Genomic DNA, 27,541 nt, shown 5'->3' with positions numbered 1-27,541 from the left:
TTGGGGTTCCTAGCACTAAGTGGCCCCGAGATACGGGGCCCCAAAGTCAGTCAACTGTGTCCATCTGCAGCAATGTCATTTCAGGACCATTTGAGTTCAGAGACCCCAAATTTTGGCTGCAGCTAGGGGGCATCTAGGAACCCTTAACTACCGAGTTTGGAGTTCGGGGGACCTATGGCTACAAATGGGCACAGTGAGGCATGCAAATGGGCACAGTGAGGCTGCAAATGGGCGTTGTTGACCCTCTTTTCCACTTACAGTAGCTGTGCATTTCTCACCCTCGTCTTATACTCAGGTCACTAAGTTTTTCCCATTTTTTTGTGGTAAATTAGGGCCTCGACTTATGCTCATAACGACTTATACTCGAGTATATACGGTATGTATTGAGGAAGCTTGAAGGATGCTGAAAATGACTTTGCCCAATTGCCATGCAAAATAATTGGTTTACTTCCTAATGGGTTACTAACTTGGAACAATTATGCAACACAGGGAAGAAACAGGCATGCCTGTTCTTTGTCAATAATTTGGTTAGTGTGGACAACATTGCATGGCAGTCTCCGTTATTTTGTTAAGAATAGATTTCCATTAAGATGCAGAACATCCAATATGTTGGGCTTTTGTTAGGTAAGTGAATGCAGCAGGAAAAAGTTTCATAAATCCTCTATCCAAATTGTCACTCGTTATATATCTTTTGGTGTATATTAATGTATCTGTTTGAAGTGATATTTTTTCAAAAACTTTATACAATTTTGTTTTTGCTGTCAGTTAACACACACCAGTAGCATATAAAAAGTCCCTTTTTATCTAAACGTGTTTTTGTTGCTTTTATAGTCCTTGCCTAAACCACTGGACATGAAGATGAAGTTTGTCTGTGGACAATGTTTGCGGAATGGGAGAGAGATTGAGGCAGATCGTGATGGAAAATACTGTACAGCCAAAGCAAGACATAGGTAAGCAGCCTCTTTACAACTGTGTTAACATATAATGCACAGAGTGCTGCGGTAGAAATTTCAAAGGATTTACTCTGTAATGTTAAATAAAAAAAAAAATGAATGGTTTAATACTAATTTAAGCTCTACATAGTGTGGTGTTGAAATACAGTAAATATCATGAGACATGTTGTTCTAAAGCAGCCCATTCATATTTTTTTATGATTACCTAATTCCCTCTTCCATAAACTCAATGTGGATATGGGAATCCTTCTCTGAATTATTGTACTCTGACAGTTGAGAGACTTCCCCGCCGGTGGCAGGGATCGTTCGGGTAAAACCTGACAAGGTGGTTGCACCAAGGTTTGTCAGCATATCAACTTCTGTACAACCATCCTACCCATACATTGATCAAAATCCAGCCTGCCCTGCTGAACCCGCCGCATGTCTATATATGGCCAGCTTAAATGCAGTCTTATTCATGTAAATCATCTGCAGAGAAGACTTCCACGCCAGTAGCTTTGGAGTGTAAAAGTGGGACATTACTCTTACTAGTAAATTCATTCCTATGACTTTTCCCGGCCTGACCAAGGGATTACTCCTCCTATGGACAGAAAGCAGAAAAACATTTTCAAAAGATGGTTTACAGATTTTGCCTGATTGATCTATCTGGGCCTGCCATGATGCGTCATGGAAATTAGCGGTAAGAGTAATATAGTACTTTCACCTCTTTTTCATGGCAGCCTAAGAACTTTTTATCTTGAAATTGGCCTTTAAAAAAAGAACAATCTAAAAGGGGAGATTTTCTGGCTTATAGTACACACTGTAGAACATGAGTTCTAGTTGCCTTGATATGTTTTTAAGTAGGATTGTGGGTTCAATGATCATGCAGTGTTTAATATTTCTTTGTACAATATCGCCTCAGAAGATTTGTATGCTGGTTCCTGCTTTTTCCTAATCTTACAGTACAGGACACAGGCTCCTTTGGCCATGTGTTATATGCTGCCACCTTTGGTGAGGACACTGGCAAAAAAGTTGTTAGGACAGCCTATATAACCCCCTCCCAGTCCCATTAATCTACAGTTTTTTGCTAGTGTATTTTCCTCCGAACGCAAAAAGGTGACCTCTTGTGATGACTTCTAAAATGAATACATCTACACCAAGTTTGCTGTATGGACCACTTATGTGTTTACAGTATACGTTGTGATCATATACCCCCTTAATCGCTTTCTATCAAGCGAGAATAAATTCAGTTTAGCTTATTTTTCCTCATAACACTTTATCAGTTTGGTTAGCCTTCTCTGCACTTTCTCTAGTTGCCCATTGTCCTCTTTATTAACCAGTGCCCAAAACTGAATTGTATATTCCAGATGATGTCTTACTAATGCTCTGTATAGAAAAGAAACAACAAAAAGTGTAGCGCTAAACCATATCATAAATAAGTAGGTATACAGTGAAGGGGATCACCAGTACAAAGACCCATTCATGGATAGGAAGTCCTGATATAAGTGTTATGACTAAAGATGACAATGTTTAGTCCTTAGGTAAACATATTATAAACAGGTGAATCCAGTGTCCCAAAACGGCAGATCAGCTCACTACCACCGAGAGAAAAAAAGGCTTACCAGATGTGGTGGACCCGACAGGGCATATGCCGAATTGGGTCAGATAAGGCTTGGGTGGTAAGAGGCTGTGGATATCTGTGGTATCGCAGATTACTGGATTCCTCCAACTGGTGCCCGGGTCCTGGAAGGTGTGAGGAGTCCCAAGAATGTAGATGGTTCTATGGATCCAAGGGGGGGGGATGAAGTGCTCCGTGGATGGATCCCTCAAACCAGCATTCATTGGGTTTAGGTGATGATGTTAATGTGGAAAAAAGAAAGGAAGGGCCACATAGTGTAAATCCGATTATAAGATTTTAATAATAACTGTAAGGAAATACACTCACGTATAAGTCCAAAGAATAATACAGCGCTGTGACAAAGTGGCGACAATGGGGTCCTGCCCGACGCGTTTCGTCCTAAAAAGACGTCATCATATATAATGCTCTGTATAGGACAAAATTCTCTCCCACTCCCTCTCTCTCTTCCCTCTCCCTCTCCTTTACCTCTTTAAATACAAGAAAGTATTTTGCTAACTTTAGGAACTGCAGCTTGGCATTGCATGCACCATAATAACCAGACCCTTCTTGATCATTGACTCTTCCAGTCATACACCTCCTAGAATGAATGATGCATGCATATTTTTAGCTCCCAAGTGCATAACTTTGCGCTTATTAATATTAAATTTAATGAATCACTTGCCCAATTAAGCCACTGCCTTAAGGTCCATTTGTAAGTTGGAGATATCCTGTAAAAAAACATTATTCCACTACACAGCTTGGTAATATCTGCAAATGCAGATATAGTACTTTTAATCCCAAACTATATAATTTATAAATACTGTGGGGACGGAAAGTATTCAGACCCCCTTACATTTTTCACTCTTTGTTATATTGCAGCCATTTGCTAAAATCATTTAAGTTCATTTTTTTCCACATTAACCACTTGACAACTGGGCACTTAAACCCCCTTCCTAACCAGACCAATTTTCAGCTTTTGGTGCTCTCACATTTTGAATGACAATTACTCAGTCATGCAACACTGTATCTATATGAAATTTTTGTCCTTTTTTTTCACACAAATAGAGCTTTCTTTTGGTGGTATTTAATCACCGCTGGGTTCTTTATTTTTTGCGCCGTAAAAGAAAAAAGACCGAAAAATCTGTAAAAAAATACATTTTTCTTCATTTCTGTTATAATATTTTGCAAATTAGTAATTTTTCTTCATATATTTTGGACAAATATTATTCCGCTACATATCTTTGGTAAAAATAACCCAAATCGGTGGATATTATTTGGTCTTTTTGAAAGTTTTAGAGTCCAAAAGCTATGGTGCAAATATCTGAAAATTGATCACACCTGAAGTACTGACGGCCTATCTCATTTCTTGAGACCCTAACATGCCAGAAAAGTACAAATGCCCCCCAAATTACCCCTTTTTGGAAAGAAGATATTCCAAGGTATTTAGAAAGATGCATGGTGAGTTTTTTGAAGTTGTCATTTTTTCCCACAATTCTTTGCAAAATCAAGGTTTTTCTTTTACTTTTTTTTTTCCACAAAATTGTCATATTAGCAGGGTATTTCTCACAGACCGCATATGCATACCACAAATTACACCCCAAAACACATTCTGCTATTACTCCCGAGTACGGCGATACCACATGTGTGAGACTTTTACACAGCGTGGCCACATACAGAGGCCCAACATGCAGGGGAGCACCTTCAGGCGTTCTGGAGCACCCAGGCCAATTCTGACATTTCTCTCCTACATGTAAAAATCATCATTTATTAGCTAGAAAATTACATAGAACCCCAAAACATTATATATGTTTTTTTAGCAAAGACCCTACAGAATACAATGGCGGTCGTTGCAACTTTTTATCTCGCATTGCGCAGCAATTTTTTTAACGCGTTTTTTTTGGAAACAAAACTGTTTTGTGCTTTACAAAAACCAAAACAGTAAAGTTAGCCCAATGTTTTTGCATAATGTGAAAGATGAAGTTACGCCGAGTAAATAGATACCCAACATGTCACCCTTCAAAATTGCATGCGCTTGTGGAATGGCACCAAACTTTGCTACTCAAAAATCCCCATAGGCGACGCTTTAAAATTTTTTACTGGTTACATGTTTTGAGTTACAGAGGAGGTCTAGGGCCAAAATTATTGCTCTCGCTCTACCGATCGCAGCGATACCTCACATGTGTGGTTTGAACACCGTTTTCATATGTGGGCGGGACTTACGTATGCGTTCGCTTCTGCATGCGAGCACACAGGGGCGCTTTAAAATTTTTATTTTTTTTTTATTGTTCATTTTACTTTATTTATTTTAGTTTGATGCTTTTTTCCCAAAAAAAAAATTTTGACCACTTTTATTCCTATTACAAGGAATGTAAACATCCTTGTAATAGGAATATGGCATGACAGGTCCTCTTTACAGTGAGATATGGGGTCAATAAGACCCCACATCTCACCTCTAGGCTGGGAAGCCTGAAATTAAAAAAAAAAAAGATCCTGGCTTCGATCGTAGCTGTGAGTCGGTACAAGCGCGGGAGGGGGGGACATCCCATCTCGCCTCCCGTAAGAACGATCAAGCAGTGGAACAGCCGCTATGGTCATTCTTATGGTGTAGGCAATCGCCGGCTGAAAAAGCTGATATCTGAATGATGCCTGTAGCTGCAGGCATCATTCAGATATCCCCGCACAAAGTCAAGGACGTCGTATGACGGCCGGCGGGCGGGAAGTGGTTAAAACGCATTTTTTTTTTTAACACAAAGTTGTCCATTTATACAATATTTCTAACACATAGCATGTACATAGCAAAAATGACACCCCAAAATAGATTCTCTTGCTCCTCCTGAGTACGGCGATACCACATGTGTGAGACTTCCACAGCCTGGCCACATACAGAGGCAGAGTACAGCCGAGCATGGCTCAGCATGGCGGGGTATTGCGGAGTATGGCGGAGTATGGCGGGGCTTTGCAGAGTATTGTGGGGGTATTGCAGAGTATTGTGGGGGTATTGCAGAGTATTGTGGGGGTATTGCAGAGTATTGTGGGGGTATTGCAGAGTATTGTGGGGGTATTGCAGAGTATTGTGGGGGTATTGCAGAGTATTGTGGGGGTATTGCAGAGTATTGTGGGGGTATTGCAGAGTATTGTGGGGGTATTGCAGAGTATTATGGGGGTATTGCACAGCAGAAGGGATGGCTGAGGATGGATGGCTGGATGTCTCTGTGCAGCGCTGTGGGCACTACACATCCAGCCCACAGCGCTGCAGCCATCCATCCATCCATCTCCCTCTCCTCCACAGTGTACCGATCGGTACACAGGAGGGGAGGAGAGGAACCGGCGTCATCAGATGACGCCGGTCTGTTTACATGTGATCGCGCCGTCATTTGACGGCGCGATCACATGGTAAACGCCCGCGAGCAGCGGCCATTTACCGGGATCCGTGATCCAGAGGACCCGGCGGTCACGGATGTGCTCTGGTGCGCGCCCCAGGGGGCGCGCGAGAGGGGAATTCCGGGAGGACGTCATAGTACGTCCTCCCAGAGTTAAGAAACCGCCCTGCAGCCGTCATTCAGCTATGGGCCGGTTGTTAAGTGGTTAATGTACACACAGCACCCCATATTCACAGAAAAACACAGAATTGTTGACATTTTTGCAGATTTATTAAAAAAGAAAAACTGAAATATCACATGGTCCTAAGTATTTAGACCCTTTGCTGTGACACTCATATATTTAAGTCAGGTGCTGTCCATTTCTTCTGATCATCCTTCATATGGTTCTACACCTTTGTTTGAGTCCAGCTGTGTTTGATTAAAATGATTGGACTTGATTAGGAAATCCACACACCTGTCTATATAAGACCTTACAGCTCACAGTGCATGTCAGAGCAAATGAGAATCATGAGATCAAAGGAACTGCCTGAAGAGCTCAGAGACAGAATTGTGGCAAGGCACAGATCTGGTCTAGGTTACAAAAAAATTTCTGCAGCACTTAAGGTTCCTAAGAGCACAGTGGCCTCCATAATCCTTAAATGGAAGACGTTTGGGACGACTAGAACCCTTCCTAGATCTGGCCATCCGGCCAAACTGAGCTATCGGGGGATAAGAGCCTTGGTGAGAGAGGTAAAGAAGGACCCAAAGATCACTATGGCTAAGCTCCAGTCGGGAGATGGGAGAAAGTTGTAGAAAGTCAACCATCACTGCAGCCCTCCACCAGTCGGGGCTTTATGGCAGAGTGGCCCGACGGAAGCCTCTCCTCAGTGCAAGATACATGAAAGCCTGCATGGAGTTTGCTAAAAAAAAAACACCTGAAGGACTCCAAGATGGTGAGAAATAAGATTCTCTGGTCTGATGAGACCAATATAGAACTTTTTGGCCTTAATTCTAAGCGGTATGTGTGGAGAAAACCAGGCACTGATCATCACCTGTCCAATACATTCCCAACAGTGAAGCATGGTGGTGGTAGCATCATGCTGTGGGGGTGTTTTTCAGCTGCAGGGACAGGACGACTGGTTGCAATTGAGGGAAAGATGAATGCGGCCAAGTGCAGGGATATCCTGGACGAAAACCTTCTCCAGAGTGCTCAGGACCTCAGACTGGGCCGAAGGTTTACCTTCCAACAAGACAATGACCCTAAGCACACAGCTAAAATAACGAAGGAGTGGCTTCACAACAACTCCGTGACTGTTCTTGAATGGCCCAGCTAGAGCCCTTACTTAAACCCAATTGAGCATCTCTGAATGGCAGAGGATGCCCAAATCCAGGTGTGAAAAACTTGTTGCATCTTTCCCAAAGACTCATGGCTGTATTAGATCAAAAGGGTGCTTCTTCTAAATACTGAGCAAAGGGTCTGAATACTTAGGACCATGTGATATTTCAGTTTTTCTTTTTTAATAAATCTGCAAAAATGTCAACAATTCTGTGTTTTTCTGTCAATATGGGGTGCTGTGTGTACATTAATGAGGAAAAAAATGAACTTAAATGATTTTAGCAAATGGCTGCAATATAACAAAGAGTGAAAAATGTAAGGGGGTCTGAATACTTTCCGTCCTCACTGTAGGATAAAAAGTAGGGGTCACCACACTGAACCTTAAAATACACTACTAAGAACATTATACCAATCAGAATATGAATTACCGTATATTTCGGCTTATAACACGCACTTTTTTCCCCCTTAAAATCAGGGAAAATCATGGGTGTGTGTTATACGCCAATCCCCACTGATTGTGAGCGCCGCCGACATACACATAGTCGAGTGTACACGGCTCCTTTCGGCTCCGCTCACAGTCACGCCCAGTCCCACCATTGGACCAGTGTTATGTCCATCATAGGGCCGGGACTGCGAGAGGAACTGAGAGAAGCTGAGTATACTCGGCTTTGTGTATGTTGGCGGCGCTCGCTCCGCTCACAGTCAGTGGAGATCAATGCCAATTTTAAATAATCAGCCTGCAATAAGGCTGGGCAATGCTGCAAAGACACTGGGCAATGCTGCAAAGACACTGGGCAATGCTGCAAAGACACTGGGCAATGCTGCAAAGACACTGGGCAATGCTGCAAAGACACTGGGCAATGCTGCAAAGGCACTGGGCAATGTTGCAAAGGCACTGGGCAATGGCGCAAATGCACTGGGCAAGACTGCAGATGGACACTGGGCAAGTTTGCAATGATGGACAAGGCTGCAGATGGACACTGGGCAAGTTTGCAATGATGGACAAGGCTGCAGATGGACACTGGGCAAGTTTGCAATGATGGACAAGGCTGCAGATGGACACTGGGCAAGTTTGCAATGATGGACAAGGCTGCAGATGGACACTGGGCAAGTTTGCAAAGATGGACACTGATACGGCTGCATTGATGGGCATTTAAATGTAAGTTTTTTTCCTTAAACTTCCCTCCTAAAAATTTTTTTCCTTAAAATTCTCTCCTAAACTTGGGGTGCTGATAAATACAGTAATATTCACTAACTTCTGAATACGGTCTTTTAGCCAGTTTTCTATCCACTTACAAATTTAATTTTCTAAGCCTGTATAGGCTTTAATTTACACACTAGTAATGTCTGGTGAACTGTAGCAAATGAAAAACAAATTATTACTGCGCTTGTGTCAGTACTTGAAAGCATAAAGCTGCAGCCACAACTGTGAGATATTTATCACAAAATGCAAAATAAAAAATGTGTTGCGCTAGACCAAAATAAGTGATAAACTGTGCAAAGCACTCAATCCAATGTAAGTCCAAAACAAATAAATATAGTCCTATAAATCGTGATGGAAAAAGTAAAAAGCCTTGCAATCAAGGATCAGAGAAGAGGTGGATCAAACACTCTCCACCGCAGGGGTCCACCACAAACCAACAGATAAGATATCCTCTTGCCAGATAGCCAGGACCTCCTATTAGGAAGGTCAAACACGCTATGGGGTAGAGCTGCATGATTCTGGCTAAAATGAGAATCACAATTTTTTTGCTTAGAAGATAGATCACGATTCTCGCGGCGTAATATCATCTTTCACATTAAAAGAAAAAAAATTGGGCTATCTTTACTGTTCCTTTTTTTTTTTATTCATTGAAGTGTATTTTTTCCCAAAAAATTGCATTTGAAAGACCGCTGGGCAAATACAGTGTGACATAAAATATTGCAGCAATTGCCATTTTATTCCCTAGGGTCTCTGCTAAAATATATATAATGTTTGGGGGTTCCAAGTAATTTTCTAGCAAAAAATATTGATTTTAACTTAAAGAAGTGTCAGAAAAAGATTTAGACTTTAAGTGGTTAAACTTCCTGCATTTACACATTGAAAACTTAGCAGACTGCCTGGATTATTTATTTATACAGAAGTTTTATCCCTTTGATCTAAGAAGGAAGCTTCGTTACAATGTTTCACGTTAAAAGACTTGGCAGAATGCCCAGATGCTTTCTTTTGACAGCTGAGTGAGCAGATAAAGTCTCTTCACTTGTTTATATGAAAGATTGGTCAACCTTTGCAGGAGAGATCGTCAGGGGAGGTGAATCGAGATCACGATTTTTTAACGATTAATTGTGCAGCTCTACTATGGGGTATTCCCCTATTGTCCATGCTCCAGCAGGGATTGTAGGGAGGGCAGAGATGTCATCTCACAGTACCATTAACAACAACAACCACGGATTCCAGATGGATAATGTAGATTAACAAAACACTAATAGTATAAAACCTTAAAAATTGTTTTATCAAAAAGAAATACACTCACATCGGCGAATAAAATATGTGCATATAGACAAATACATCCAGGCAGGTAAAATGGTGTCTGCCTCCACTTCTGGGTAACACACTGATGTCCGCTGATGTGGCGGCACTGATTGGCAGCACTGATAGTCTGCACTGATGGGTGGCACTGTTGGATGACACTGATGGGCACAGACAAGGCAGCGGTGGCTCTCTGTGTGAGGGACCGATGTCCCTCTGACAGAAGTCGGTGATCTGCATTATTTCCCTGAGGGAAAAAAACTATTACCGATCTTCTGTTTACATCATGTGATCAGCTGTCATTGGCTGACAGCTGATCATGTGGTAAGGTTCCCCTTTACCTCAGCCTGAGCGATATTACCTGGACATCTTCCCCCAGTCCAAGCAATAGGTTGGCAGAGAGGGGACCTTGCAGGGCTGCAAATTATTTATTTTTGCATTTTCCATTTTTTTCATGGTCTAGTGTACACCAATTTAGACAATCTTGCACCACTTCCTGAATAGCGGGGTAATTTTGCTACAAGTTCTGCAACACATTTGGGTGCACAATAACCCATTCTGTGTGCATAGTCCAGTACTCTGTAGTAGGCACCCATTCCTTCCTCTGGCTTCAGGGACCATCTTGAGCACATTTGATTTGCTGAAGACAGTCACACCACAACTTCAGCTGCTACTCTCCTCCAGTTCATGAAAGGACAAAAACCTTAGTGCATAATTTGAACAGAAAACCCCTCATGGACTATAGAGCAGACTGTTATAAATAGTAAAAATGTATTTTATTATGTCAATATCATAAAAACAGTAAAATGTATAGAAAAAAACGTGCATAAATTAAGCTGCATTACATCTAAATAACCTTCACAAGCGGGGATATGGTGTGCAATAAAGCTGCCCATACATATTCTGGGGCTAGCTTCCATAATCGTTTGTGTTGAAACCCGACATGGCATGGTGAATACCTCCAGTTCTTGGCTTAAGTCTCTGTATCAGCCTTCAGTAATTTATCCTACAGCCTCAGTCATGGGACTTGGGACAGTTGCACACCCCTTCTGCTTTGTGGCGACATTGGCCACGGTTATAAGTACCTGAGAGGAGATCCCCTCACTGTACACGGGGCCATGATGAGATTGTTCATGGTTCTTCTCAAAACTCTGCGCCTCAATCCCCATGCCTTGTAATCTCCTTTTTTCTCTTGGGCACTCCCAAGCACGTTTTACATGGTGTTGCTGGCTCTTCTCTCAGCCTGCGAGCAAGTGTCTGTGTAGCTGACACAGTGACTTCTATGTTGGCAGGGTTCTGTTGCTTCCAGCAGTGCTGTGCCCACAGGAGGGATGGGATAGATATCTGTGTATGAACATTTGGCCCATTGAGGCACTAGTTATATTGGCTTAACATGAGCTGTAGGAGAACTGTGTTGTCAGGCTGCTGCATCTATACATCGGGTGCCCACATTCACGAAGTGTATAGCGCTGATTAAGGAGACTTTGTGTAATCATTATACTGTCAGGTTATCTGAATAGCATCTGCTTAGTACATACGTTGCCACATTAATTTCCAGAGTTTTTCAACATTCCTTTGTCCTCCCATTGCACAGTCCCTTCTATAGACTTTGAAGCCAGTATGCATTTATTACTACATATTGGGACTGTGCATCACCGTGTATTCAGACACAGAGAGAGAGAGGGATGGATGTATGTGGACCTGTATGGATGCAATAGGCCGTTACTTTGTTGGATAGGCCTTCCATTAACACAGTACAGGTGCATCTCAAAAAAATTCGAATATCATCAAAAAGTTAATTTATTTCAGTGTTTCAATTCAAAAAATTTAACATATATTATATAGATTAATTGCAAACAGAGTGATATATTTCGAGCATTTCTTTCCTTTAAATTTGATTATGACCTACAGCTAGTGAAAACCCAAAATTCAGTATCTCAGAAAATTAGAATATTGTGAAAAAGTTGGATCGGAATTAAAAAACGCACTAATACATAACATAATACTCAAATGCAAGCAGCAACTCTCCTGCAAGATACAGTTGTATGCAAAAGTTTAGGAACTCCTGACAATTTCCATGATTGTGATTTCTAAATATTTGGGTGTTTGGATCAGCAATTTCATTTTATGCTATCAAATAACTGAAGGACACAGTAATATCTCAGTAGTGAAATGAGGTTTATTGGATTAACAGAAAATGCGCAATATGCATCAAAACGAAATTAGACAGGTGCATAAATTTGGGCACCCTGCTCATTTTGTTGATTTGAATACCTGTAACTACTGAGCACTGATTAATTGGAGCACACAATTGGTTTGGTGAGCTCATTAAGCCTTGAACTTCATAGACAGGTGCATCCGATCATGAGAAAAGGTATTTAAGGTGGCCAATTGCAAGTTGTCTCTCCTCTGAAGAGTGGCAACATGGGGGCCTTCACCTGAAAACAAAGATTGTAATAATACATTATGGTTTAGGGGAAGGCTACAAAAAGTTATCGCAGATATAAGATGTCAGTGTCCACTGTGAGGAACGTAGTGAGGAAATGGAAGACCACAGGCATAGTTCTTGTTAAGGCCAGAAGTGGCAGGCCACATAAAATATTGGAGAGGCAAAGGCGAAGGATGGTGAGAACGGTCAAAAACAGCCCACAGACCACCTCCAAAGACCTACAACATCAACTTGCTGCAGATGGTGTCACTGTGCATCCTTCAACAATTCAGCGCACTTTGCACAGGGAGAAGCTGTATGGGAGAGTGATGCGAAAGAAGCCTTTTCTGCACACACGCCTCAAACGGAGTCACTTTAGGTATACAAACGCACATTTGGGCAAGCCAGCTTCATTTTGGAATAAGGTGCTGTGGACTGATGAAACAAAGATTGAGTTATTTGGTCATAACAAGGGGCGTTATGCATGGTGTCAAAAGAACACAGCATTCCAAGAAAAACACTTGCTACCCACAGTAAAATTTGGTGGAGGTTTCCTCATGCTGTGGGGCTGTGTGGCCAGTGTCGGTACTGGGAATCTGGTTAAAGTTGAAGGTCGCATGGATTCCACTCAATATCAGCAGATTCTTGAGAATAATGTTGAGGAATCAGTCACAAAGTTGACGTTATGCCGGGGCTGGATATTTCAACAAGACAACGACCCAAAACACTGCTCAAAATCTACTCGGGCATTTATGCAGAGGAACAAGTACAATGTTCTGTAATGGCCATCCCAGTCCCCACACCTGAATATCATTGAACATCTGTGGGGTGATTTGAAGCGGGCTGTCCATGCTCGGCAACCATCAAACCTAACTGAACTGGAGATGTTTTGTAAGGAGGAATGGTCCAAAATGCATTCATCCAGAATCCAGACATTCATTACAGGCTATAGGAAGTGTCTAGAGGCTGTTATTTCTGCTAAAGGAGGCTCTACTGAATATTGATGTGATTTTTCTGTTGGGGTGTTCAAATTTATGCACCTATCTAATTTCGTTTTGATGCATATTGTGCATTTTCTGTTAATCCAATAAACCTCATTTCACTACTTACAGAAAAATAAATGTCCACAAGTGATGTAATTATTCCTGGTGATTATTAGCACCATCCACCACCTTGAAATGTAATTCTGTGCATCAACACCACCACCAGAGGCTGAAAGACTTGTTTACCAGCTCACATGGACCTCTTACCACAAGAGGTCAATAGCGCTTGTGGCTCTATACCCAACCAGGGCCTTTTATGACTTCAGAGGGTCTTAGCGCATTGGCATACCAATCTTCCTCACACAATTGACATAGGAGTATCCCAAAATGAAAAAGGCTCCACATAGTGTTAAATCGTAAATGTATTCTACATATGCTAAAAATTCCACTTGCATCAATGATGCATATATAAACGCCTTAAAATCATATGCATCAACTGGCACACATACAAACCTGCCCTTCCGGGACTCGAGGGTTACGGTGACATCAGCGCGTTGCTCCCCCTACGCGTTTTGTCATATGTTGCCATCGTCCAGGGGCACAGGCAGCACGCTGAATCACCACTTAATATCCATTACAGGTTAGCCAAGCCTCGATCTGAGCCTCGGGTGGCCATACCAAACAACAATATGAAGCTAAACTATGACCAAACCTCGGTATCATTTACAAAAGGGTAGGTCAGTATTCATATGTAAACCTAAATAGATGTAAATATCTTTCCCGTGGTTATCCATTTACATGAAAACATAACACCAACAAGACACTCTCTCCTCTGTTGTTTAAATCTCGGAGGTCCTTATATCATCTATGTGGGCTATTTGCTCTAAAAAGTTGGGATTACAAGCAGTCGCATCCTAACTATTCTATTCTTTTTTTGATTCCAACTTATCTATTCTCTAACTGTTTATTCTTTGATATATCATACTGTATATACCAATTTCCTATATACCCATTTTTTATTTTGTAAGATTTGATCCCTTGCTTTCAGATAAAATTTTCATTAAACCGACAGGAAGTGGCACAAATCGGCCAATAGGGTCACATTAATGCCACCCCCAAAATTACCTCTAGTGGACAGATTTATAAAGAGCACAACATAAATAGTGCCTTCTGCGAAAGCTGACAGCAGGAACTATTAAAAAAGTCTGATGGTGTCGCATTAATATAGTCACCTAGAGTGACATCTTGGGGGCCAAAAACATAGGTAGCTAATTTTTAGTGTTCTATCTACAAATGCTAAATAGCAGGAAATATTACTGTTTATTCATTAGGGTCACCACACAACTTACAACTATGGTAACATCTGGTGAATATATTCTAAATTAGTGATCATTAAAGAACGATCAGATTTCACAGATTGGTTTTTGAACTTGTATATGGTGATGAGCCTCCAAATTACTCAAGGAACAATAATAGGGAAAAATTGGGACAAAAATAAGAATAATTTGGGAATGCAGTATAAGGACTCTTAAAATGCAATCCCTCTCTTGCGACTGTGTAAACCCCCAAAAGTTACTACCTACAAGTGAGGCAAACCGAGACTCAGACCAAAGTTTACAGTTGTTATGCACACTCAAAAAACAAATACATTTCTAAGCAAAGAAAATTAGGAATTATTAATAAATGCATTTACATCAATATCTACATTTAGACCGTAAGGGATATATGATTTTAACCTGTATATCCAGGTCATCTCGAGCTTGGAGATCTCTCTAACTAAGAAGCTGCCTCTCCAATGGGGTCTGTACCTATCTATAACTAGAAACAAGGTGTTAGAGGTAGAGGTGCATCGAATGGAAATTATGGTCCTGAAAATGAAGGATGCACTTGGCTGAAACCCGAAACCTACAGTTTTTTTAAAAATATATACATTTTGATATATAATTTGTATTATATTCAACTTTCATGAATTTAATGAATTTTAAAAATACAATCCAGTAATGTAAAAGTAGTACTTTAACTAGTTGCCGCCGCCCACCATCAAATGACGGCGGGGCGGCTCGGCTGTCCTTCTGGGATGCCGTCATATGACAGCGTCCCAGAACAGCCACGCCGTATTGCTAGGATATGGCGCGACCCTGATCTCTGTAAAGAGCTGTGTCCGCGGCTCTTTAACCATGTCATTGGCTGTGTTCAATCACAGCCGGTCACATGTAAACACGGAGATGCCGGTCATTGGCGCTCCTCACCTCACACTGATAGTGTGTGTCGAGGAGTGCTGATCAGCGGCATCACCTCACAGAGGACATCTAGGGAGGTAATCAGGGCGCTGATAATCAGTGCCCTGATTACATTATAGCGCCAAAAGTGTCACCAATCAGTGCCCATCACTGCCCACAAGTGCCACCAATCGGTGCCTATTAGTGATGCCAGTCAGTGCTGCCTATCAGTCCCGCCCATCACTGCTGTCCATCAATGCCCATCAGTACCGCTCAATAGTGCAGCCTATTAGTGCTCACCAGTGCCACCTCATCAGAGCACATCAGCGAAGAAAAATTACTTGATTACAAAATTTACTGACAAACGAAGTAAAAAATATTTTTTAATTTTTTTGGTCTTTTTTATTATTATTTATTTTTAGTAAAAAAAATAAAAAAAACAGCAGTGATTAAATACCACCAAATAAAAGCTCTATTTGTGTGGAGAAAATGATAATTTAATTTGGGTACAGTGTAGCATGACCGCGCCATTGTCATTCAAAGTGCGACAGCGCTGAAAGCTGAAAAATGGCCTGGGCAGGAAGGGGGTATAAGTGCCCTGTATGCAAGTGGTTAATAAAGTAACCCACAAAAATTGGACACAGAAAATAAAATAAATACAAAATTAAATAAAAGAAACTTGCATATGCAACAGAATAATAATAAAAAAAAAAAAAAAAAACGGGCATAATATAAAATACCAAAGATTAAGAGCCTCTATGCTTATGTAGACGTATTTTCACTTTTTATTGTGCAATACAAAAAAAATAGAAGAACTATAAAACAAGACAGAGGGTGCATGAGCTTATATTAATACTACTAACAAACCGTCGAGTGTATCAAAGCTTGCTGTCAACATAAAACAGCAGCTTTCAGTTCACGATACATCACCACATCACATAATGGGACAACTGAAAAACCCAACAGGCTAATGTGTTTCAAGGGCTTGCCACTTCTTTGGAGCCAGAGCTCTGTGGAGAGGCAAGTCCTCAAAACACGCTAGCCTGTTGGATTTTCCGGTTGTCCCATTATGTGATGTATCGTGGATTGGAAGCTTACTTTGACGACAAGCTTTGATAGTACACCGGTTGGTTTGTATATTTACTTACCACCGTTTTATAAACAGCGATGTCTTTCTTAAGATAATGCACTAGGCTGGTGCGCCCTCGGTCTTGTTTTATTTCAGACCGTGTATCCACTGACTTCCCTAGTCATAAGAGGGCATCAAGGCAAGGCATGTCCAGTGGAGCCAGCAGGGAAAAATGTAGGCATAAGCCAACAGTCTGGAACCCACTTCTAAGCACCGGAGATTGTGAGGTTGATTTACTAAAACTGGAGAGACTGAAAAATATGGTGCAGCTGTGCATATTAGCTAATCAGCTTCTAACTTCGGCTTGTTCAATTAAGCTTTGACAAAAAAACATGGAAACTGACGAGTGGCAAAAGCATAGGCACTGGCAGGCCTGGCCTCTATTCTGTTTCATAGCCCTTCAATTGCATAGTTACTGTGTAAAAAAAAAAAAATGTTAATAATAAATAACTATAACCAACAGAATTATGGCAGAAGGCCGTTATTCTTTTTCACAGTTTCTTTGTAAACATATGATATTTTTCAACTTAAATGAGAACTAATTTCCATAAGTTCTCTCCCCAAGCTGTCAGCCTGTGTATGTGCGATAAAACTGTATGTAGCTGCAGCTACATACAGTATAATAAAAGGAGGGTGTTTTGGGACTTTGAATGAAGCAATGGCCTAAAGGTTCTATGCCTCCATCCCTATCAATATTACGGAAGAAGCAAAGAGTGGGACTTTATATGAAGCACACGGTAGCAAATGAATGACTTGGTGAATATAAAAAATAATTATTGGTTCATGATATATAATCTCTTATGTAAAAATGTTTTACACGTTTTTATGATCTATGTACCAAATTCAAAACTAACATTACAAAGTAATTAACAATACAATGAAATTTTATATATATATATATATATATATATATATATATATATATAACTATAACACACACACTGCAGTTGATATCTATGCAACCTGTTGACCTTACTAATTCTCGTCAATGTAGATAAAAGATTGGGTATGGTGGCAAAAATTTCATAACAAATATAAACATGTATTATTAAATAAACAGCTATCATAAAATCTTGTCAACCCATGATTAATATAGAATACGGTAGTTAAAGCGTTTCGTGGTAATCCTCAGGAGCAAGCCTGTAGTAGAAAAAAAAAAAAAATAAATATATATATATTTACTAGTAAATTAAAAAATATATATTATATAGAGTATGGGACTCCCCTACAACATTTTACTTGCAAAAACATCTGTGTGTTGATGGTGTGCTATTGAGGATTGTAAACCGTCCGAGGGCATCATTTCCGGGAACTGTGGCGGTGTGCATGGCGACAACAACCAAAACAGACAGCAGTGGGTGTGTGTCCATGGAGTGACCCTGGTGTGTGATCAGGAATGAGACCCCAAAATTGTGAAAAAATGTATATGCATGAATGTTATAGGTGAATTGTGTAATCTCATGAGCATGGGTAAGTTGCAAATGTAGGAAAATGGCTGTGAAAAGAAAAAAGGAAAGGGGAAAAGAAAATTAAATAGAAGTGAAGGAGAGTGAAAATGTACCACCAAAAGGAACTAGATGAACTAAAAAGAACAAGAAGTGAATAAAGACAACCTGAAAAGTAACTAGTGTAGGTCAATTGATACCTGTTGCTGGAATATGAGAGCCATGATCCGTGGTTATACATAGTGTCCAATGTGAAGAGGAAGCGTCCTGTGTGCCTGGCCTAACTAAGGATGATGCCTATATAGGGACACTGCCACAACACAACCCCCAACGTCACGCAAGCGTGCTTCATATAAAGTCTCACTCTTCACTTCTTCGGTAATACATACAGTATACCGCACTGTGTTTTGGTTATGAGTGGAGACTTCTCGGAACACAGACTAGTCTACAGTCTAGTCTATAACGCTCAGCCAATCACAGCGTACAGTCTAATCACACATGCAGCGGGCTGACCGCTTAAGGAGAGTTATAGTTTGGCCCAAATGAACTATGTAAAATACTGTAGTTCAAAAGCTGGAGTTCTTTTAAATTGAAAATTATAGTGCAAAAAGTATAACTAAAACGAACAACCACCATTCTGTTTATGTAAACTAAAACGTATTTCAAGTTTGAAGTTTCAACTTTACAGTCCACTGTAATTGATTTGAAATCTAGTGCAAAAGTGGCACAACTAGACAATTTGAACATAGAAAATTGGACTGTGCTACTGCTTTCTATTTAAAGGGTAACTCCACTTTTGTGGCCAAAAAAAAATAGCAAATAAAGAAAAAATAATATAGCACAATTGCGACACTAATTATATTGTAATTGAATGTTATTAAAAATTACCTTTCCTTTTCAAACTGCAGCCACTGTAATTTGTTGAGAAAGCATTGCAATATGGCTACCTGGAGTTGTTCTGTGTACTGACCACTCCCCAGAAATCTAATTTCCTGCTTGTGTGATTGGCTCACTAATTTTCCCAGAAATCTGCCTAAGATACGAGTCAGATTTCAGGCATTGCCCTGCAACAAAAATGTCATTTTTGGAGAGATACTTTCAATAGGAGCATGTCTAAAGGGATGAAGGCCCAGCAGATTTCCTCATTAGTGCCCTGCACCTGCACACCTGACAGTTAAATATGAAACCACTCCCATTAGACCCCTTGCACACTGGAGCGCTTTGCAGGCGCTATTGCGCTAAAAATAGCGCCTGCAAACCGATCGGAAACAGACGCTGTGTAGGGTGCTTCCACCTCCAAATCTCTTCTAGACCCACTGCCTGGGCCCAGAGAGATATGCACAATGGTGCTTAGGTGTAACAGGTTTGTCTAAATCTGGGGACATGGTAGCATTAAAGTCTCCCATAATTAGAATTTTTCCGGGGCAGAAAGGTGCAGCCTTTTCCATAACCACATATAATATGGCGGGTGAGAAAGGCGGAGGAATATACATGTTAATTACAATATACCTGTGAGACCAGAGTGTAAATACAACAATAACAAATTTACCCCGTGGGTCCGTGCACACTTCTTCAATCACACATGGGAAGTTCTTGTGTATAAGGATCGATACTCCCCTTGCATATGTGGAGTATGTGGCATGTATAGCCCTCCGTATCCACGGCTTTTTCAGTGTCAGGATTTTGCTGCCCATGAGGTGGGTTTCCTGAAGAAGAATGAGTTGAAGGGAGTGAGATTTTAAATACTGGAATAGAAGAGCTCGCTTAAATTTTGATCCGAGACCCCTGACATTCCAGGAAAGAACAGAGAAGGAATCAGCAAGGGGATTAGCCATCTGAGATATATGATGAAGACCAGCTAGGATGTGTGGGAGGGCGTACCAGAAAGCAACTTATGAACAGCATAATCCTTGATATATTACACCATGCATCATCAGCATTTAGATTTTTCCAAAACCATAGACCAAAAAAGAAAAAACATAAAAAACATTTAGAAACATTTTTGAAACAACCCAGGCACGATGTGCCTTTCCTACTATGCCCCATCTCTCTTCCAAAACAAGGGAGAGGGCTGGGGATAGTTTTACCCCTAAACAAAAAAACTTAGAGCTGTAGTAGCAACCTTAACTTGGTGCACCAAACTTATACACCAGTCCAGAAATCAGATGGTTAGCCAAGGTCCGTCTCCTTCAACTGGTGAGGCTTGGGTATTACCCAGGAGTGGACACTATGGCAGTCCACCAAGAAACCACCAACAGGAGATGTGAGTGAGAGTGGTGGTCTCCGGGGGGGGTGTGGTCCAGAAAGTAGAACGTCTTTCTTATATGTATAGGTGAATGTGTCCTCGGTTCGAGGCGAGCAGTCCAGCTCCATATGCAAGAAAGACTGGAGAAGTAAAATACCGGGGGGGACAGCATCAAGCAAGCATAAGGCACGGATCAACGTCGCTTAAGCAAGAAAACAACCAGCCCTGAATACTGTCAAGACAGGGGAGCCGTCAGTAGCATCCATGGGGAAAAGAAATTTCAGAGAAAGCAAGTTACCATATTCGCTATATAGATAGATCACTTACAACCATCCAACAAGGATAACATTGTCTCTGGATCGGTAAAGAAATGTGCCCGATCACCGTCGATCACACAAAGTTTGCTTGGGTAGAGTAAACTGAATTTTAGGCCTTGTTCCCTGAGGCGGCGTCTGGCTTCAGTAAAGGAGCGACAGCGCTGCTGTACCTCCGGCGAATAGTTGGGGAAAAGCATGATTTTTGCTTTATTAAAACGTAGGTCTTGCTTTTCTCTGGCTGCTGCAAGTATCTTGTCCCCGGTCCCTGTAGTTTAGTAATCTGAGCAGAAAGGGCCTTGGAGGGGCTCCAGGTATCGGAGGAGCTGGAGGAAACCTGTGTGCTCTCTCCACTACATAGGTAGGAGGCATGGCAGGTAAGTCCAGCAGGGAGAGAAGGAAGGTTTCTGCGAACTTAACAGGCCTGGTGCCCTCCGCTCGCTCAGGAAGGCCCAACACACGGATGTTATTTCTTCGAAGTCTATTTTCAGTGTCTATAGACTTTTCTTGCAAGGCCTTAACCCGTAGTTGTAATGCACGGAGGCCCCGGGAGTCTGATCTGGTATCATCTTCTAGCTGGGAGATGTGGCCTTCAGCCTCTGTAAACCGGGACCTAAATTTGTCCATATGCCTTATCAAGCTGACATCCGTGACCAGGTGGTCGATTTTGACCATTACAGAGTCATTGCCCGCTTTTATGGCCGCCAATAGCTCCGCATGAGAGGCTGCCTGGGCGGCAGTCAGCTCGGAGGAGGTTTGTGTGCCTGCAGATATCGTAGCTGCTGGAAGCCTCGTAGGCAAGAAGGCGGCTGAAGACCGGGTGATGGTCGTGGAGGAAGAGCGGAGCTTACCCGGTGACGGCGGAGGAGCCCTCTGGGTGTTATGTGTCCTCCTAGACCCCAGAGTGCCGGATTGAGGTGGTAATTTGGAGTTTTTAGCACAGAGATAACTGTCAGAATGAAGGTAAGAGCGGAGCTCAGCCTCGGCATGTCTTCTCCCTCTCACATCAGGCCACGCCCCCCGGCATACTTCACTTTAAGAACAAAAGTTGTTCAGCTTTCTCACAGGAGAGACGGTTCCTCTTATCAAGAACATGCAATGCTATACTGAATAGTCTCTCACTCTCTGTACTGGTGCTTGCGGCAGATAAATATCTGCGTGCAAGCAGTGGAAAACGTTCATACGCCAGTACTCAAGGGGATTGCCGCTTCTGGCGATGGGTTGTTCAGCTAAACAAATCTGCTGCTGTTGGGTAGCTGCAGTTGTTATGGCACTGCTATGGACCGGGGTGCATTCATGTAAAATTTCTTTAAACATATCAGATAGCAAGGGAGTGTGTTCCTCTTCACTTGTATGCAACTGTTTCTCTGGTACAATTTCCTCTGTGCTGCACATCGATACTGCTTCGCCAGATGTTTCCATCACCTCCATCTGTACCTGTATCATTTCCTGTGCATGCTGCTTTTTATACGCATTAAAATAATGTTCTTTAAATTGAGGATCCAGAACTGTTGCAATGCCGTAGAGAGGGTTGGACTTGGTGTCTTGAAACCGGTTGTTAATAGCCTCCAGTAGAGTGGTTTAGCTGTTTTTATGCCATGATCTGTTTTTGCCTCTTTTCCTAGCAGATGCTTTAGTGCAGCAATTAGGGGAATAACTTCAGCAATGGAAGCATTAGCTGAGCTTATTTCTTTTAACTGTTCAAATGGAGTTAGACACCAACTATTTTCAACTAACATCCGCTGATGTGCGCTCAATGTTGCCGACAGTTCATAATCTGCAATGTACACAGCTAAAACACATCTTTGTTCGAGAAGACTTTGCAGTGTATAGTAGGTTCTGTTCCACGAGTGGCTACATCTTGCTGCAGTCATTTTGGTGGCATTCCAAACTGTATCTGCAAGGCTTGTAATCTGAAATAAGCAAGTGGAGAATGTGAAGAAGTGACCCACGTTTTTTCTCTTCCTTTTGATACTATATCTGATATGGTGCGCTGACTCGGCAAACCCTCATTCACAGCCAACTGTAGCGTGTGTGCCATGCACGGTATGCTTTTAAGTTCACTGTCCTCCTATAGCCTTTGCCATGTTCCGCGCATTATCTCGGACAATCAGATGCACTTTAGACTTATCAATGTGGCAAGTGTCAAGCATGGTTTTTAAAGCATCAGATATTGCAGCTGGAGTGTGTGATCCAACAAACTCACGTGCATGAAGTAGGATGTTTTGCAATTGAAATTTGGCATCTAACCACTCAGCTGTCAGGCTAAGTATGCTCGTTGGACTGACGTCTGAACCCCAAATGTTGGTAGTCAAACTGTTTGCTGGGATGTCGGTAGTCATGAGCTCATGAACATGTTTTGTAACACTGCCAAACAATTCATGTAGACAGGTAACTGCAAAGTAGTGTCTGCTTGGAAGTGTGTAATGCGTAATGTATGTTGCATGAGCCTACGGAATCCAATGTGCTCCACAACAGAGAATCGCTGGTCGTTTAACGCAATAAATTCCATAATTTCATCTGTAATACCACGTGCTTTGGGACTGTCACTTGTAAATTTTTTAGCCTTTTCGAAGACTGTGGCCACAGATGGTGTTGAACTTGATGTGTTTGGGGTACTTTTTGGAAGCTGTTTTTTCTTGTATTCTGCATGTTGAACTGGATGATGTGTTTTCAGGTGGTGTTATCAAACCTGTTGTTGACAAATGCCTTGGCACTGTACCCCCTCTTGAAATTTCTGCTGAGCAAAGACTGCAGATTGCAAATTTGGTGTCTTTATCAGAAATTATTTCCACACTGTAGACTTGGTCTACCTTTGCTGGTAGTGCAGAAGAATAGCATAGATTGATCTATAGTGGGAGTGAAACCGTAATGTCACCGTAACCCTCGAGACGGATTGTTTGTGTGTAGGCCGACGCATTTTAGGGCGTTTATATATGCATTAAAAATGTGAGTGCAATTTTTTGCACATGTAGAATAAATTTTTACGATTTTATATTATGTGGCGCCTTTTTCATTTTGGAGTACTCCTATGACAACTGTGTCAGGAAGATGGGTATGTCATGCGGAAAGATCCTCTGAAGTCCTAAAAGGCCCTGGCTTAGTATAGAGCCACAAGCACTATTGACCTCTTGTGGTGAGAGGTCCATGTGAGCTGATAAGCGAGTCTTTCAGCCTCTGATGGTGGTGTTGATGCACAGAATAACATTTCAAGGCAATGGATGATGGTGATACTCGTCAGGAATAATTATTACATAACTTGTGGACATTTATTTTTCTGTGATTGGTGCAACTCTAAAAAGCTATATAGTATTGTGAAAAAGTTCAATTTTTTAGACTAATGGTGTCACACTCTAATCAGCTAATTAACTCAAAACACATGTAAAGGTTTCCTGGGCCTTAAAATGGTTTCTCAGTCTGATTCAGTAAATTACACACTCATAAGACGGCTGACTTGACAGCTGTCCAAAAGACTCATTGACACCCTCTACAAGGAAGGAAAGTCACAAAATGTCATTGCTAAAGAAGCTGGCTGTTCACAAGCATTTTAATGTAAAGCTGAGTGGAAGGAAAAAGTGTGGTAGAAAAGGGTGCACAAGCAGCAAGGATACCACCGCTTTGAGAGGATTGTGAAGTAAAGGCCATTCAAGAATTTGGGGAAAATTCACAAGGAGTGGACTGCGGCTGGTGTCATTTCTTTAAGAGCCACCACACTCAGATGTATCCAGGACATGGGCTACAACTGTCACATTCCTTGTGTCAAGCCACTCCTGAACCAGAGACGTCAGAAGCGTCTTACCTGTGCTAAGGAGAAAAATGACTGGACTGTTGCTCAGTGGTCCAAAGTCCTGTTTTCGGATGAGAGTAAATTTTACATTTCATTTGGAAATCAAGGTCCCAGAGTCTAGAGGAAGAGTTAAGAGGCACAGAATCCAAGTTGCATGAGGTCTCCACAGTCAGTGATGATTTGGGGAGCCATGTCATCTGCTGGTGTTGTAAAAGAAAGATGAGAAGTTGGGACTTTGTATGAGACCATGACTATCCAGTACACAGATCTCCATCCCTATTGGTTTGTAAAGGAGGGGAGAAGGGGGAATAGGGAAAATGGGACTTTATATGAAACACAACACTGTATATTGAATCACTCAAAGATAGTAATTAAAACGTTTATTAATAACACAATTAAGCATAGTGCAATAGATAACATGATTGGTAGAAGAATAGATGATACAGAATAAAGATAAACATGATTAATGCATCATATAGTAAAATAGATATTATTGCACATGGGTAAATGGTAAATCAGCAGTATACTCAAAAATGTGTAAAAACATGATGGGTAATGTAAATAATTGATGATTCAAACAAATCAAACCCATGGTATTCACATGATTGCTGTGGCATAGCATCAAATATAAAGCTTGACACGTTTCGTGGGTTGTCTCCACTCATCAGGAGTAGCTATAAATAAGGGGTACCTATAATGGGTTGTGTAAATTAAATTAATGAATGGTAATTGATTAAAAATAGGGAGAAAGAGAACATCAGACTATGGTCCTAGCACTCTTACCTGTGGGTATAATTTACAAGAATGTAGATCATGATAATGATGAGAGGCACTGGGAGGTGAAGAAACATAACCCCCCGGGAGCTGGGGTGATGGCAATGCAACGACAGGAGTGATTGGTGAGGGCCCCTAGGGGCTACTGCAACAGTAGAGATTGGCATGAGATTAGTGACCATAGGGAGAATAAAGATAGGCATAAAGCGAGAACAGAATAAGGAAAAATAGAGCCCTGAGGTAAAGAAAGAGAAGTGAGCCACGGGGGGGGGGCACCCAAAAGTGGTGAAAAGGGTGAACTGTGTGAACAAAAATAACCAACAAAACATAGCAAACCACCAATGGAGGAAGCCATGGCAATGAAATTACCTGAAGCTTCTAGTGAAGCGTGTGGTCAGGAAGTGATTTGTGAATATGCCACAATGGATGTGGAAGAACAGAGTGGGTAAACCACAGTGATATAGTGGTGAAGAACGGCCCGCTCGCCAAACAGAGTCACACCGACGTCATGCAGGCGTGCTGGGAGAGAGGGGCGACCATTTCCGAGCGACTAGTGCTCTTAAATAGACGCCCAACCTCCCCCATGCTGCACACCGATGGAAGAGTCACGCCAGCGTGTGGCCCCAAAGAATGAGACACGTGACGACTTGAGGGTGTGGCATCAACGTGCAGCAAGCGCGAGCCCCCAACCCCACGACCGAACAAATCGGGGGGATGGGGGATAGCCCCGGTGCGCATTGCAGCTCCCGGGAGTGAAATGAAAAACGCCCCCCAAGTAGTAGCCTAACAAACAAGTCTAACAGAACAGGCTGGCCCAGTATTGCATGTACCTAAGCTGGCACTTGGTGCATGTCAACAGAATTACATGGGATAGGTAAAATAGATAAGTGTGCGTTTCCATCCCTAATCAATTATAAAGGAAAGATGAGAAGTTGGGACTTTGTATGAGACCATGACTATCCAGTACACAGATCTCCATCCCTATTGGTTTGTAAAGAAGGGGGAATAGGGAAAATGGGACTTTATGTATTGCACTATGGTCAATTGTGTTATTAATGTTTTAATTACTATCGTTGAGTGATTCAATCTACCCAAGTGTTGTGTTTCATATAAAGTCCCATTTTCCCTATTCCCCCTTCTCCCCTCCTTTACATTTGCTGGTGTTCGTCCACTGTGTTTTTTCAAATCCAAAGTCAGCACAATCCTCTACTATGAAATTCTAGAGCACTAAATGCTTCCCTCTGCTGCTGACCAGCTTTATGGAGATGCCGGTTTTATTTCTCAGCAGGATTTGGCACTTGCCCACAATGGCAAAACTACCAATACCTGGTTTTTACCACTTGCCGAGCAGCCACTGTATTTATACAGAGGCAGGTCAGCTCTCCTGTGCAAACTGCCGTACGGGTACAGCAATCTGTGCATGTGAAACTGTAGGGCGCGCATGCCCACTGCACACCAAAATTTGTAGCAGCGGGAGCATGGAAGACACCCCTAGTATAGTTGATTTAAACACAAAATATCCTGGTTTGTGATGCATGAAAGAATTGCTAGTGTTGTCAATGACTGAAGTGCTTTGTAGGAACGTGGGAGCCCTGGGCATCATACATTCATGTACCTTTATCGTGACCATAGATATAGCACAGACACTGAGCTCCTCTTCCCCTAATTTTTCGACATCTTTGTCCTAGTTCTCCTCTTGTCCCAAAGATCATAAAATTAACAACACCTTCTTTCCCTCTCCTCTCCCTTTCTCCTTTTGTCTCTATTCTTTTCTCTTTATGCTTTTTTTTCACAACGCCGAGAAATTCTCTCTCGGGTCAGTTGTGAGACTTTCGGCTGTATTCTAGATGGTGATAGGTAGCGTTAACTGTGATTTAAGAATAATAATAGAGTTCACCTTCTTGGTACTGTTCTTCGCTACACTTGTTAGATTCTTTAACGTCTTGCCGCCCTCCGGCCGTCAAATGACAGCTGGGCGGCGCGGCTCAAGTTCTGGGTGGACGTCATATGACCGCCCTCCAGAACAGCCGGTGTTGCTAGGTCACGGCGTAACCCCGATCTGTGTAAAAAGCCGCGGCTCTTTAACCACTTGATCGGCTGTGTCCAATCACAGCAGGTCACATGTAAACATAGAGATGCCGGTAATGGGCGCTGCTCGCCTCACACTGACAGAGTGTGAGGAGAGGAGAACCGATCAGTGGCATCTCCTCACAGAGGACATGTAGGGATGTAATTGGGGTACTGATCATCAGTGCCCTGATTACAATAAAGTGCCAGAAATGCCAGCAATGCCACTGCCAGCAACCAGTGCCCACAATTGGCACCAATCTGTGCCCACAAGTGCCAGCAGTCAGTGGCTATCAGTGCTGTTCGTCACTGCTGCCCATCAATGCCACCCATCAATGCCCATCAGTGCTGCCCATCCATGCCGCCTATCTGTGCCCACCAGTGCCACCCATCAGT

At 42.0% G+C, this 27,541-nt stretch overlaps 1 protein-coding gene across 4 annotated transcripts in view; it reads left to right on the top strand.

The window, feature by feature from the left end:
* Window positions 1–27,541, top strand: part of ZC3H7B (zinc finger CCCH-type containing 7B) — a 560,902-nt gene that overhangs the window by 379,352 nt on the left and 154,009 nt on the right. For all 4 annotated transcript variants that reach the window (XM_073592637.1, XM_073592638.1, XM_073592636.1 and 1 more), the window contains one exon: window positions 832–950. In XM_073592637.1, the coding sequence (XP_073448738.1) occupies window positions 832–950 (119 nt within the window). The remainder of the gene's footprint in view (window positions 1–831; window positions 951–27,541) is intronic.

The sequence above is a fragment of the Aquarana catesbeiana genome, linkage group LG07 (assembly GCF_042186555.1).
Source record: "Aquarana catesbeiana isolate 2022-GZ linkage group LG07, ASM4218655v1, whole genome shotgun sequence".
NCBI classification, from domain to species: domain Eukaryota; kingdom Metazoa; phylum Chordata; class Amphibia; order Anura; family Ranidae; genus Aquarana; species Aquarana catesbeiana.
Note: the sequence above shows the minus strand (reverse complement) of the source record. Positions and strands in the feature narration are given on the sequence as shown.